Source organism: Schistocerca piceifrons, chromosome 2, assembly GCF_021461385.2.
Source record: "Schistocerca piceifrons isolate TAMUIC-IGC-003096 chromosome 2, iqSchPice1.1, whole genome shotgun sequence".
In the NCBI taxonomy this organism is placed as follows: Eukaryota; Metazoa; Arthropoda; class Insecta; order Orthoptera; family Acrididae; genus Schistocerca; species Schistocerca piceifrons.
Window position 1 is genome coordinate 195,241,830 of NC_060139.1, and position 12,684 is coordinate 195,254,513.

The following is a 12,684-nucleotide window of genomic DNA, read 5'->3' on the forward strand; positions in this document are numbered from 1 at the left end:
CCAAGCCATGGAATATTCTGGTCAGATGTACAGAAACACAAATAAGGAAGGATAAGATTGTATGGAAGAAAAGTCTCATTCCCCCCCCCCCCCCCCCCCCCAAAAAAAGACACAACTTTATACACGAAAATACAAAATATCTAACTGATTTATCTTCTGCCATTGTGTTATTTTGCATGCTCAAAAATCTTGAGTTATGCTCGTTTTTCGCTTCTGCAAACTAAGAAACCATGCTATAAAACTACTTACGAAACTGCCGTGATCTGCTATCAGGAGAGAATGGCATTTCCTCTGGAGGCATTACCACACCACGTTGGCCTGTATAGATGTTTTTGTAGAATTCCTCATCTGTTTCACCCAGAGGAACTGCAAATATGGATGCAGAGGCTTTATAGTTTTTAAGCACGTGTGGTATGCCTCCTTAATGTAAAAATATTTCAAGTATATAATACAGAGGTGTAATCTACTGGAGTGGTAATGCTAAAATGTCATCTTCTTTTAAGCAATAACATTGAGGCAATATCTTTCATTTTATTCTACTCCTCCTCAAATGATGAAACTTTTTGCACAAAAGGATTAAAAGAGAAAAAGAGTCTTCAATACTGGGCCATTTAATATTTTGATTTTTTTCAAAGCATTACTATGAGCAGTCAGACTTACAAACAGTCTGATGATAAAATGGCATGCGTAACTACTAGATAATACCAACACAGAGGGAATGATGAGAGCTCACACACCACTTAGTGCCTGATACTTTGAATAATTGCAACTAGGCACATGACTCTCAAAGGTTTCATTGAATACTACAGGGCAATGTCTGACTTGTGAACTGACCCACTCAGTCAGTAATAGGAGGATTACTTATACAAATAAAAATATTATCTATAAATACTACAACAACAAAAAACTGAAGGGCAAAATCAGCACCTTATCAGATTATGTTTAAAATACATTAAATGTAAGTCCAACAAACAGACTTAATACTGACCTCTGGCATCAACACTAAGATCAACCTCCTGGCTCATTTTCTTGCATTCTTCTTGCAACTGATGAATCTCATCCCGCAACCTTTGCACCTTCTGAAGCTGAAAAAAACATCAGTTTTACGTATAGTTACACAATATAAGAGATTTCCATACTAATGATTGATTATGTGAAAAAAAAACACAAATTTTGATATTATCCTAACTGTTTACTCATCTGCAATTGATTGTAGGTCACACACACACACATAGCCTACATAATAACAACACAGGTGATGCATTCCTAAAGTTTACCAACATCACTTGAAGAAACTTATTTTCAATGCATATAACACTGTACACACTCCCAAATTTTCTCTGACGTAAATGAATGTAGCATACTATGCATAAATAGATTAACTGGTCCATTACTGTTCAATTACGCTATTGGTGACATACCACTGGAAACAGTAACTACCGTAAAATACCTAGGAGTAACTATCCAGATTGACCTAAAGTGGTAGGGCCACATCAAAGAAATTGACAACTGAGTTTCAACACTAGTCTAATCAAAAAGTAGAAGACTTAGCATTTGGAGTTCTTGTTGGGTTCAATTCCAGTACGCCAAAATTTTAATTAGTCCAAGAATCATGTAAAAGAATTCTCTAGTTGGTCCTGAAGCCCTAAGGCCACAAGTAAATATGATGATGATGATGATGATGACCACCACCACCACCACCATTCTATTCACAAGGAGACAAAGACTATATAGAAATTATTTTGTATTTTGTGTTGCGTTTGTATACATCACCGTTCAGCTTAAAGTGATTTTTTTGTGAGCAACAAAATCCACTAAGGAGTAAATATATTTGCAAAGTGCGTATAAAAATTTTGAGAAGTGTTATTACTTATTTTACATAATATTCTCATTGGTCACTTCTGATGAAGAAACACTTTATTTAATAGGTGTAAAACAAAGCATAAGACTATAGACAGAGAAAAGCAGCATGAAAGGCATTTGGCTGTCAAGAGAGCAATGAGACTGATTGTTTGCATGTCGCCCATCGCTTGCGACACTGTTCTAATTTCAAAGTTAAGTACTGTCAATCTGCTTTATTGAAATAAAAACTATTAATGTGATTTGCTGGAGTTGTTGTATAGCTATCTGAGAATGCAGCATCCTTTGGGCACACTACAGGGTGACGAATGGGCAGGACCCCACACTGAACGTGTACTGAGAGGGGCAGCACAGATGGTCACTGGTCTGAACTGTGGGAAAGTGTCGAAGAGATGCTGAAGGAACTGAACTGGAATACTCTTGAAGATACACAAATTATCCTGAGGAAGTCTATTAACAAAGTTTCATGAACTGGCTTTAAATGGTGTTTCAAGGATTATACTACAATCCCCTATGTATCACTCACATAGGGATTGTGAGGATAAGATTAGAAGAATACTACATGCACAGAGGCATTCAAACAATTGTTCTCCCTGCACTCCATATGTGACCGGGACAGGAAGAAACCCTAATAACCGGTACAGTGAGATGTACCCTCTGCCATGTACCTCACGGTGGTTTGGAAAGTGTAGATGTGGATGTAGAAGTATCATAGCTGGAAGCATTTCGTATTCATCAGTGAGGCCACAAACAATGAAGTCACCACTGAAAGACATGCGCTAGTGACCAGAAAATCATCCCAATCTCAGTTGCTTCTTCGTCGCGGACAATGGTGGCCGAGCGCATTCTCGAGTGACATTTGGCGATAATGTGACAAGCGGTCCCGCTCGGGCGCCTGGCACCAAGGCAGGTGGCGCGTGTGGGAGGGAAGGAGGGAGGGGCAGTAAACAAGGCGGGGAGTAGTGAAGCAGGGAGGGGGGCGCAGCAGGTGGGCGGCGGAGGGGCGGCGTGGGCGGCGCGCTATTCTGGGCGCAAGGTCGCGCCGCTTCCTACAAAAACAAAGCAGCCGCGCCGCGCCGCGCCGCAGCCAGCGCCCACACAGCTGATCGCGGACCGGACACCTGCGGATGGCAGCGCGCCACTCGCCGAGGGGTGACCACGGCGGGGTGCACAAGCGCACGAAAGCCGCGGCGGGACGATGTGCCGCTTTGTCCACTGGCTCCGCCGACCACGTGGATCAACCGCCCACTGGGCATGGCGATTGTCCCAATTCGATGAAAAGTTCTGTCAGGCTGGAACTAAAGTGGAAGGAATAAAAGAAGGTTAAGGTTTAACGCCCCGGCGACCACGAAGTCATTAGAGACGGAGCACACGCTCAGACTCGGGAAGGAAATTGGCTGCATCCTTTTCTAAGGAAATTCCTTGTGTATCCTTTAAGCAATTTAGGTAATCCATGGGAACCTGACTCCTCCTGAACGCTAGTCCAATGTCTTGCCAATGCACTGCCTCCCTGAAGAGTTTAGTGCGTTAAATAATAATCTTAGAAATAAAGTAGTGATTGCTCCTCACGCACATATCCATACAGCATGCCAGAGATGGTTTCGCCAAACGTGTTCTTCGTTTGACTTCCTCAAACCGACAGACTTATCTTTTGCCACCCAGCTTAACTTTATCGCTTCCGAAAAGAGTACATTTTTAACTAGTAGTAACTCACGGCTTCACAGATGTCTGCGCATTACCGCATTTTAGCGCGTGCAAGTGCTTGAATGTGTATACACAGTCTCTCCTAACACTCGTCTGGCGTACTTTCTCTGACTGGCAGATATTTGCAATTTTGTCTTTGCAGTCTGTAGCTGGCCCTTACGACCTGCAACCGCCATGAAGGAGCTCTTCTTGGAAGCGGCCGGGGTACTGGTTATTCTTCGGGTTCTACTGTCCCTGCTAATACATATCGATAAAACAAATATCAAACTACACTAATTTGGGGTCGCTATATCGAATGGACATGTGGAATTCAGCTATAAAAATCATTTTGTTTGTAATGGGAAATAAATCGACGCTTTTCGTCGACACTGGGCACCGTATGAAAGGCGTGATGAGCAGTAATTCTCTGGGCTGACTCAAACTACTTGTTGTTGTTGTGGTTTCAGTCCCGAAGACTGGTTTTTTCACTTCTATGTGCTTCTCTATCCTGTGCAGGCCTCTTCATCTTCGAATAACTACTGTGACTCACATCCTTCTGAATCCGCTTACTGTATTCATCTCCAATTTTTAACCCCCAGACTTCCCTCCAATACTAACTTGGTGATCTCTTGATGTCTCAGAATGTGTGCTATCAACCAATCGCTTCTTGTAGTCAGTTTGTGTCACAACATTTTTCTCTCTCCAATTCTATTTCAGAACCTTTTCATTACTTATATGATCTACCCATCTAACCTTCAGCATTCTTCTGTGGCACCACATTTCAGGAGCTTCCATTCTCTTCTTGTCTAAACTGTTTATCATCCACGTGCCACTTCCACACATGGCTACACACACGACAAATGCTTGCAGAAAAGACACCAACTCTGTCTCACTCCCTTCTCACCCCTGCTTCCCTTCCATACCCCTCGATTTTTATAGCTTTTGTCTGGTTTCTGAACAAGTTGTACATAGCCTTTGGCTACACACTGAAAATACGAAAGTACACCTGACGACTCTTAGGAAGGGCTCCCTACATATACACGTGCTAGTAAAATTCATCATGAATATTCCATTGTAAATTGAGAAGAATAGTAATGTTCACAGCTGTAAGGGGCAATCAAGTAAAAACGCGACAGAATCAAAAACGCAAGTAAACTATCTATTATTTCAAAAGTAATCCCTCTGATAGTTAATGCATGCATCCCACTGTGAGACAAGACGGTCAATGCCTTCACACAAAAGTGCTTGCGGTTTGCCCAGGAACCATGGTTGTACCCAGGCGTACACCTCTTCGTCGCAAACAAATCGACAACCACGAATATCTTTCTTCTGAGCTGCAAAAATATGGAAATAGCAAGGGGAGCGATCGGGGCTGTAAGGACGATGTGTAAGGGCTTCCTAGCGAAACTGGGCGTGCCCTGTTGTTACCAAGGTTATTTTCGACCGCGCTGCAGAAGTTTCACTGGGAAGCCCTTACACATCATCCATTCAGTCGCGACCTCTCGCCATGCCATTTTCAGATTTCTGGAACTCAGAAGAAAGACATTCGAGGCCTTCGATTTGCTTCGGACGAAGAGGTGCACGCCTGGACACAATCATGGTTCCGTTGGCAACAGCAAACATGAAGGCACTGACAGTCTTCTCTCACAGTGGGATAAATGCATAATACAGTTATGGCGATTACTTTTGAACTAATAAACAGTTTACTTACTTTTCCCATCTGTCTTTGTTTCCACCTGACTGCTCCTTATACAACAATACAACTTCAGTCAGAGGTAGAATCAAGTACGGAGGCATGGCGTGGGAGTTTGTTGGGACTCTAGCTGTCCGAGTTGTATGTTAATGACCTGGTAGACAATAGTAATCTCAGATTTTTGACAGAGAACGCAATTATCTGTAATGAAGTACTGTCTGAAAAAAAAAGATGCGCAAATATTCAATCAGATCCTTACAATATTTCAAAGTGGTGTAGAGATTGGCAGGTCGCTTTGCATGTTTAAAAATGTGAAAGTGCGCACTTCACAGAACTTAAACGCGTAGTATCCTATGATTACAGTATCAAGAACCACAAATGGAATCAGTCAACTCGTAAGAATACCTGAGTGTAATCATTTGTAGGTATATGAAATGGCATGATCACGTATGCTGAGTCGTAGGTGGATGTGGTAACAGGACTTCGATTCATTGACATGATACGGGGAAATCAGCAACAGGGAAAGGAGACTGCCTACATAACAAATTTGTGATCCATCCTAGAATGCCGGCCGGTGTGGCCGAGCGGTTCTAGGCGCTTCAGTCCGCAACCGCGCGACCGCTACGGTCGCAGGTTCGAATCCTGCCTCGGGCATGGATGTGTGTGATGTCCTTAGGTTAGTTAGGTTTAAGTAGTTCTAAGTTCTAGGGGACTGATGACTTCAGACGTTAAGTCCCATAGTGCTCAGAACCATTTGAACCATTTTTGAACCCTCCTAGAATATTGTCAGGTGTATGGAATGAACACTAAATAGGACCAACAGGAAATATTGGACGAATGCAAAGAAGATAAGTTGTAGTATGCCCAGGGAGAGCGCACGGAGACGCGGTAAAATCTGGACTTAAAAGACAGGTTCAAATTATCCTGAGAAAGCCTACTTACAAAGTTTAAAAAATCAGCAACCCCCAATGACAAGATTACAGTGCTTACAGTATGCACAGAAGCAATTAAACTGTCATTATTCCCACGTTCCTCATACGAATGGAACGGAAGAAATCTTAGTTAAATGGTATCGTATAATGGGAAGTATCGTCTCCCAAACATTTCGCGGTGGTCTGCTGAATACAGATGCAGATGCATTCGTTATTAAAGCAGTACCCATACAAGAACTTCAGTGTGCAGCAATCATTTGTTTAATAATATTACAATGTCACATAGGTAGCAAGATAAATTTTAATTCTAATTGAAGATTCGTCTAAGAATATAAGAAATCAGACAGAAGAAATGATTCCTAGATCGAACACAGTAGTCACATTCGTTTACTTCATTGTTAAATTTGTGTTTAAGCGTTGACATGAATAGTGACATTGAATACTATGTTCGTTGTTATTAACCTTAAGCCACTTCGCTGTTTAGTAATCTGTAAGTGGCAAGCATGCAGCCTTACACACAAAATAAATCATACGCATAGCCTGCTGTAATATTTTTACTGATACGGAATTTCTTTAAGTCGGATATCTGTTTGTTTATTTCTCATGGCGTGGGATTCAGATTTATCATTGTAGATTCCATTTTTAAGTAACAGTTGCGTCAAAAACGCTTGTGCGTGTATTTCTCCCACATCCATACCACCTAATACTTTTTTAACTTCTTTTCTGACCTAAGGACAAAATTATAATGTGTTCACAATTTGCCGGCCGTGGTGGCCGTGCGGTTCTAGGCGCTACAGTCTGGATCCGAGCGACCGCTACGGTCGCAGGTTCGAATCCTGCCTCGGGCATGGATGTGTGTGCTGTCCTTAGGTTAGTTAGGTTTAATTAGTTCTAAGTTCTAGGCGACTGATGACCTCAGAAGTCGCATAGTGCTCAGAGCCATTTTTTTTTGTTCACAATTTATGTCAATTTCATTTACATAATCTGAACAGATACTGTTAACATACAAACATCATTTATTTCGAAAGATTAATTTTTCTTAACGCTCGCTTTCCATCTTTGGCCTGTATAATCACTGGATGTTGTGTGATGTCCTTAGGTTAGTTAGGTTTAAGTAGTTCTAAGTTCTAGGGGACTGATGACCATAGATGTTAAGTCCCATAGTGCTCAGAGCCATTTGAACCTGTATAATCTGTAAAGTACGCCATCTTTGACGAACACACGAATAGTAGTTAGCTGGAGTTAAAGAGCGGATAGCGTTTGTGAGCTAGGTCAGAGATGGTGTGGTGATGTCGAAGTAATTTCGGTAACGATTTAAAAAAAGAAAATTAGTGCACCTGCCGAGATTGGAACCTAAAACCTCTTTCATGTGGGCGCTGTTACCCTATCCATTACACCACACGAACAGAATATACAGTGCAACATTTTTAACGCCATTGTGTGTCATACAAAATTCTGAATTTTTTTGTCAATTACTCGCAAACAAGGCCCCACCTGAGTGAATGGCTGCAGTGTGTGATACCTGGGATCTTAACCTGCATCACCGTATTGATAGTTGCGAGAAGCCGATCTCACTGCTGGGGACACCTCCTTGTGCGTCCCAAAAGCACGCTGAATGCCAACAACACGCTTACCTTTCTCATAGCTATCGACAACTTCTAACTTTGTTTCCAATGAATACGACATTCTTCATACACGCTTCTTTCCCTCGACTGGCACCCTTTCTTTCCTTTTACCCCGCACTGTAAACACAGCCCCTGTCAAATGCACCTTGACAGCTCTACTGTCCTAAACTGACGATTACTGTTTCGACAAACACAACAGAACAAATGTTAACAGATGGAAGCACTGGACAGATAACTAAAATCGCATATATGCGGAAACACGAATAACAAATCCGCGTATAACGGAGTCTGCATATAGTTTGAATATAAAGCGTGGATTTTGCAAAAAGCACTCCACAGACCACTTCGGTTGGAAATGAGACGCATGGATTGGCGAAAAGCGCAAAGTGTGTAAAATTATACGATCCTACAGAGTACAGTTACGCATTTTGCAGCTGCCCAGTTTGTATGCAGGTCTCAAAAAGTTCACTTGTGTGTGAATTCCTAAAGAGCCAAACTGCTGAGGTCATCGGTCCCTAGGTTTACACACTACTTAAATTAACTTATGCTAAGGACAAGACACACACACATGTCCGAGGAAGGACTCGAACCTCCAGCGGGAGGGGTCGCGCAGTCCGTTACATGGCGCCTCTAACCGCGCAGCTATAATTCTTAACTCGCTACACAGACGAGACCAGATTTGCATTCAACTGCGAGGACGACATGTTTAATCAGGTACGAGTGTATAACAAATTGTGATATGTAACGTGCCGAAGCAGTATTATAATTATTTTTTGCGCTAAACCATGGGTGAAATTTGAGCCCAATTGAATGGTTACTTATCGAGAAGTTTACATTTCAAATCCATTTGTACTAACCAGGACAATGTTCATACTGAAGTCGGTGACCGCTGACAACCACACATTCGCAATAACTTTGCAAACGGTTTGTTCGTGGATGCATGTTTACTGGAACATCTTTACTTCTGCCGCCTCTGAATCACAGGGTCCGGGGTTCGCTTCCCGGCCGGGTTGGGGATTTTCTCTAACTGGGGACTGAGTATTTGTGTTGTCCTCCTCCTCCTCCTCCTCCTCCTCCTCCTCATCATCATCATCATCATCCGTGCCAGTGGTTAAATTGGAATGTGAAAAAATTGGACTGTGTGAAAAATGGAACTATGGACGGGCGCTGATAACCGCACAGTTGAGCGCCTCACAAACCAAACATCATCATCATCTTTACTTCTATTCTTCGCCGGTGTCAGTTTTCACGGTTAATTGTGATACACCCTAGTGACAGACAAGGAAGATATGTTGGGGAGCGGGGGGGGGGGGGGGGATGGAAGAAGAGTGAAGTAGTGACAAACCGAAGCTCTGAGGCAAACTGTATGTTGGCATCGGGCGGCTCAATTAAAGAGTAACGATTGATGAAGCGTTGGCCTATTTGCGTACTTTACCTTGCCTAAAACATTTAACCCATAGAAAATGGCGGCCGTGTCTAGACTTTTTCAGAAACAATACGAATCTTCGCGATTTAAAACATTTGATTTCTCTTTCCCAAAAACCATGAAAAATAATTCGAACGGAAAACTGACCGACATTTAGGGCGACAGGCTGACAATGGTGACACGTGAAGGACACACGCGGTTCAGTCACAGAGCAAGTTGCCAGGACTGATATGGGTCGTTCATGATAAACTTTATCTTGCAGAGTGCAATGTCTGATAACGACAGTACTAAAAGTACCTTCCGGAAGAAGATTCAAGACAGCGCGCCACTGCGTCAAGAGTGTTGTTCTAGAGCCGGCCGTCCTAGCCGAGCGGTTCTAGGCGCTCCAGTCTGGAACCGCGCGACCGCTACGGTCGCAGGTTCGAATCCTGCCTCGGGCATGGATGTGTGTGATGTCCTTAGGTTAGTTAGGTTTAAGTAGTTCTAAGTTCTAGGGGACTGATGACCTTAGATGTTAAGTCCCATAGTGCTCAGAGCCATTTTGTTGTTCTAGATGCTGTACTACACAGGTGGCCATTAGAACTGCAACACCACGAAAGCGCCATGCAACAAACGTCCAACTGGCATGAAGAGCACTACATGCTCGGTTACGTAAATGATAGCATTGGAGCGCGACCAAAGGAAATCTGTATATAAGAAAGATTACGCAGCGTGTTTCTCATTCACAAATCCACAAATCGCATTTGAATGCTGTTTGTTTGTGAGACTGTACTGTCTGCTTGGTGGTGCAGCTCCATATGTACCTTGAGTCAGATACGAGCTTGTTTTCGAAAAGAAAAGCATCCATTTCTGGAGCAACACGGGCTGTCAGCACGGTGGCCATTGTTGCGGCTTCCTCTGACACAGCACCGGGCGCCGGAGCCCGAAATTGGTGCGGCCAACAGCAACACTGAACACTGGCGACAACCAGTTCTTCGTACAGTATCTCGAAGGACGTATACATGTGTGCTGTCTATGACGAGAACAAACTTTGCTAGATTGTATTCGTCATAGTCATATGGCACCAGCACCTAGCTTGAGTGTGTAAGGTGCCCTTGGGTACTTACCACGACCACCTCTGGTTTGCATAGTTGTTAACTTGGACAACAGGAGTTAAATTTCTGACGTGTTAAGGCCGACGTCTTTGCCCTATATCTGAAGTCTCCATAACATAATCATTCAACAAGACAAGGCAGGATTGCATGTTGCCCATGCTGTCCCGACCTACCACGATATGAGCACGTTTGTATGATGCCCTGGCCAGCAAGTTCCCTAGATATTTCCTATCCTTCCTAGTGCTGCAGTTTCAATGACCAGCAACCAGTATACCTGATTTTTCGTGAGACAAATTAGACAGTTGTAAACCAAATTTTAGTCATATGATCTCCTAGACAATCGCTGTTCGTACACTGCTAATTTCACTTCTAGTCATCGATACTCTACAGTACATTTTACATAGCTTCGTTTCGCGAATCATTCCCATAACGTCACCTAATTACTTGGAACGAATTAATTTACAAGTTTTTTAAAGTCATCGGTAAATATGGCTACATAACAGAAACATTTAAAATGCACCCTAGGAAAAGAAAAAAAGTCGCGCCACAAAGGAATTATTCAAATGGAACGGAAATCGGTAGATGTGGTGTGCATCTACAGACAAACAAATGATTAAAATTTCAGAAAAATTGGATGATTTAGTGAAGAGAAAGAGCTTCACAAATCCGGCAAGACAATAACGCGTTGGTCCTCCTCTGGCCCTTACGCAAGCAGTTATTTCGTTTGGAATTGACTGATCGACTTGTTGGATGACTCCTTAGGGATGTCGTGGCAAATTCTGTCGAACTGGCGCGATAGATCGTCAAAATCTCGAACTAGTTAGAGGGCCCTGCCCATAATGCTCCACACGTTCTCAATCTGGGAGAGATCGGGCAACCTTACTGGCCAAGGTGGGTTTGGCAAGCACGAAGACAAGCTGTAGAAACTCTCGCCGTATGCGGGCTGAAATGTAAGCCTAGGATGGCTCGCCATGAAGGGCAACAAAACGAGGCGTAGAATATCTTCGACGTACCGCTGTACTGTATGGGTGCCGCGAATAACAACCAAAGAGATCCCGCTATGAAAAGCAGTGCCACCCATGGCCCTCCCTGGCTACGCCTATGTTTCCAACCACAAATTTATTTACAAGTGGAAATAGGTGGAACGTAGAGGGTGCCAAATTTACTGAACAGGGTGGATATTGAAACAATTCGTACTTCTAATTTATCAGTTATATTGTTACCAAAGCACCTTTATGGGTAAGTGCATTGGTCTAATGGATACCGGTCACGACCCAAAATTTCTCTCACAATTTCACTTTTACCAATACCTCTTACCCGCTGTATATACTTCACAGAAGCTGCTCTGTGTACCTTGCTTGAATAGGACGCCTGCAAGAAAGGATATTTTCGAGAAAATGATTTAGCTACAGACTAGGAGTTGTTTCCAGAACACTGTTTACAGTGGCGACAAACTTTCGAAACCGCGCAACACGCTGGAGAGTTAAAGATTCATTCCGGGCTTTCATACGCAGTATTCACCAGTTGCTACTTTACGTTTTGCGAGACGTCAGCAAAAAGTATTCCTTTTGCATCCCAGGACACAGGCCTTAACCCGTTACGGTTAAGGAGACCAACTTCTCCTTTCTTGGCGCAAAGTTAGTGATTTCCTCTACCCTTAGCTCGATAAGGCTGTTCGCTGATGACGATGCTTTACAGGGTGTAAACAAAGTCTATCGTATTCCTGCAGGACATAGTAATGATCAAAATTACGGGAAAAGGTCCTGTAAACGAATCCACGGAAACAAATAACGGGTTAAGGGCCACCTTACTAGTGTCGAGAGCGGGCGGTATTCAATGTAGGCCATCTTCCGGTTGATACACATTGCTCATTTTTATTGGTGTAATTGTCCTCTGTGATGCAGTTGTCAGACACAATACTTACAACTGTCCCCTACACCAAGCATTCGGTTCGTATCGTTTTGAGTTTCTGCTGGCATCGGAACAAGATTAATGATTTCACCGAGTGAGAAATGTAATAGTGAAATGGGGTGCTGTCGCTCCACGCGGGACCTAGAAACATGGTACTCGGTCTGTATGCTGCACAACATCCTCAACGCCCCGTTCCATCAAGGACGACGGTTCGCTGTGAACATCGCACACTTAGCACGCCCAATATAGAGGGCCGAGCGTGGCTACGAGTTGAAACTGATCCTGCAAATGTACATAGAACTGAACCTGCTGCAGGCATTAACTACTCTCTTTGGTGGCCACGAGTAGTTACTCCATCCACATAGCTTACAGGCTGCGCAGGCTCTGAGGCGCTCAGTCGCTTGGCACCCGTTGAGAATGGAGCTCCCGTCGGATGCTACCGTCAAGTGCGGATTGCGCG

At 43.4% G+C, this 12,684-nt stretch overlaps 1 protein-coding gene across 1 annotated transcript in view; it reads right to left on the bottom strand.

The window, feature by feature from the left end:
- The window catches only part of LOC124775242 (TGF-beta-activated kinase 1 and MAP3K7-binding protein 3), a 526,363-nt gene that overhangs the window by 126,101 nt on the left and 387,578 nt on the right, over positions 1-12,684 (bottom strand). Inside the window, exons 7-8 of the mRNA XM_047250080.1 lie at positions 989-1,085; positions 250-366 (exon numbers count right to left, since the gene is read on the bottom strand). Of these exons, the coding sequence (XP_047106036.1) occupies positions 250-366; positions 989-1,085 (214 nt within the window). The remainder of the gene's footprint in view (positions 1-249; positions 367-988; positions 1,086-12,684) is intronic.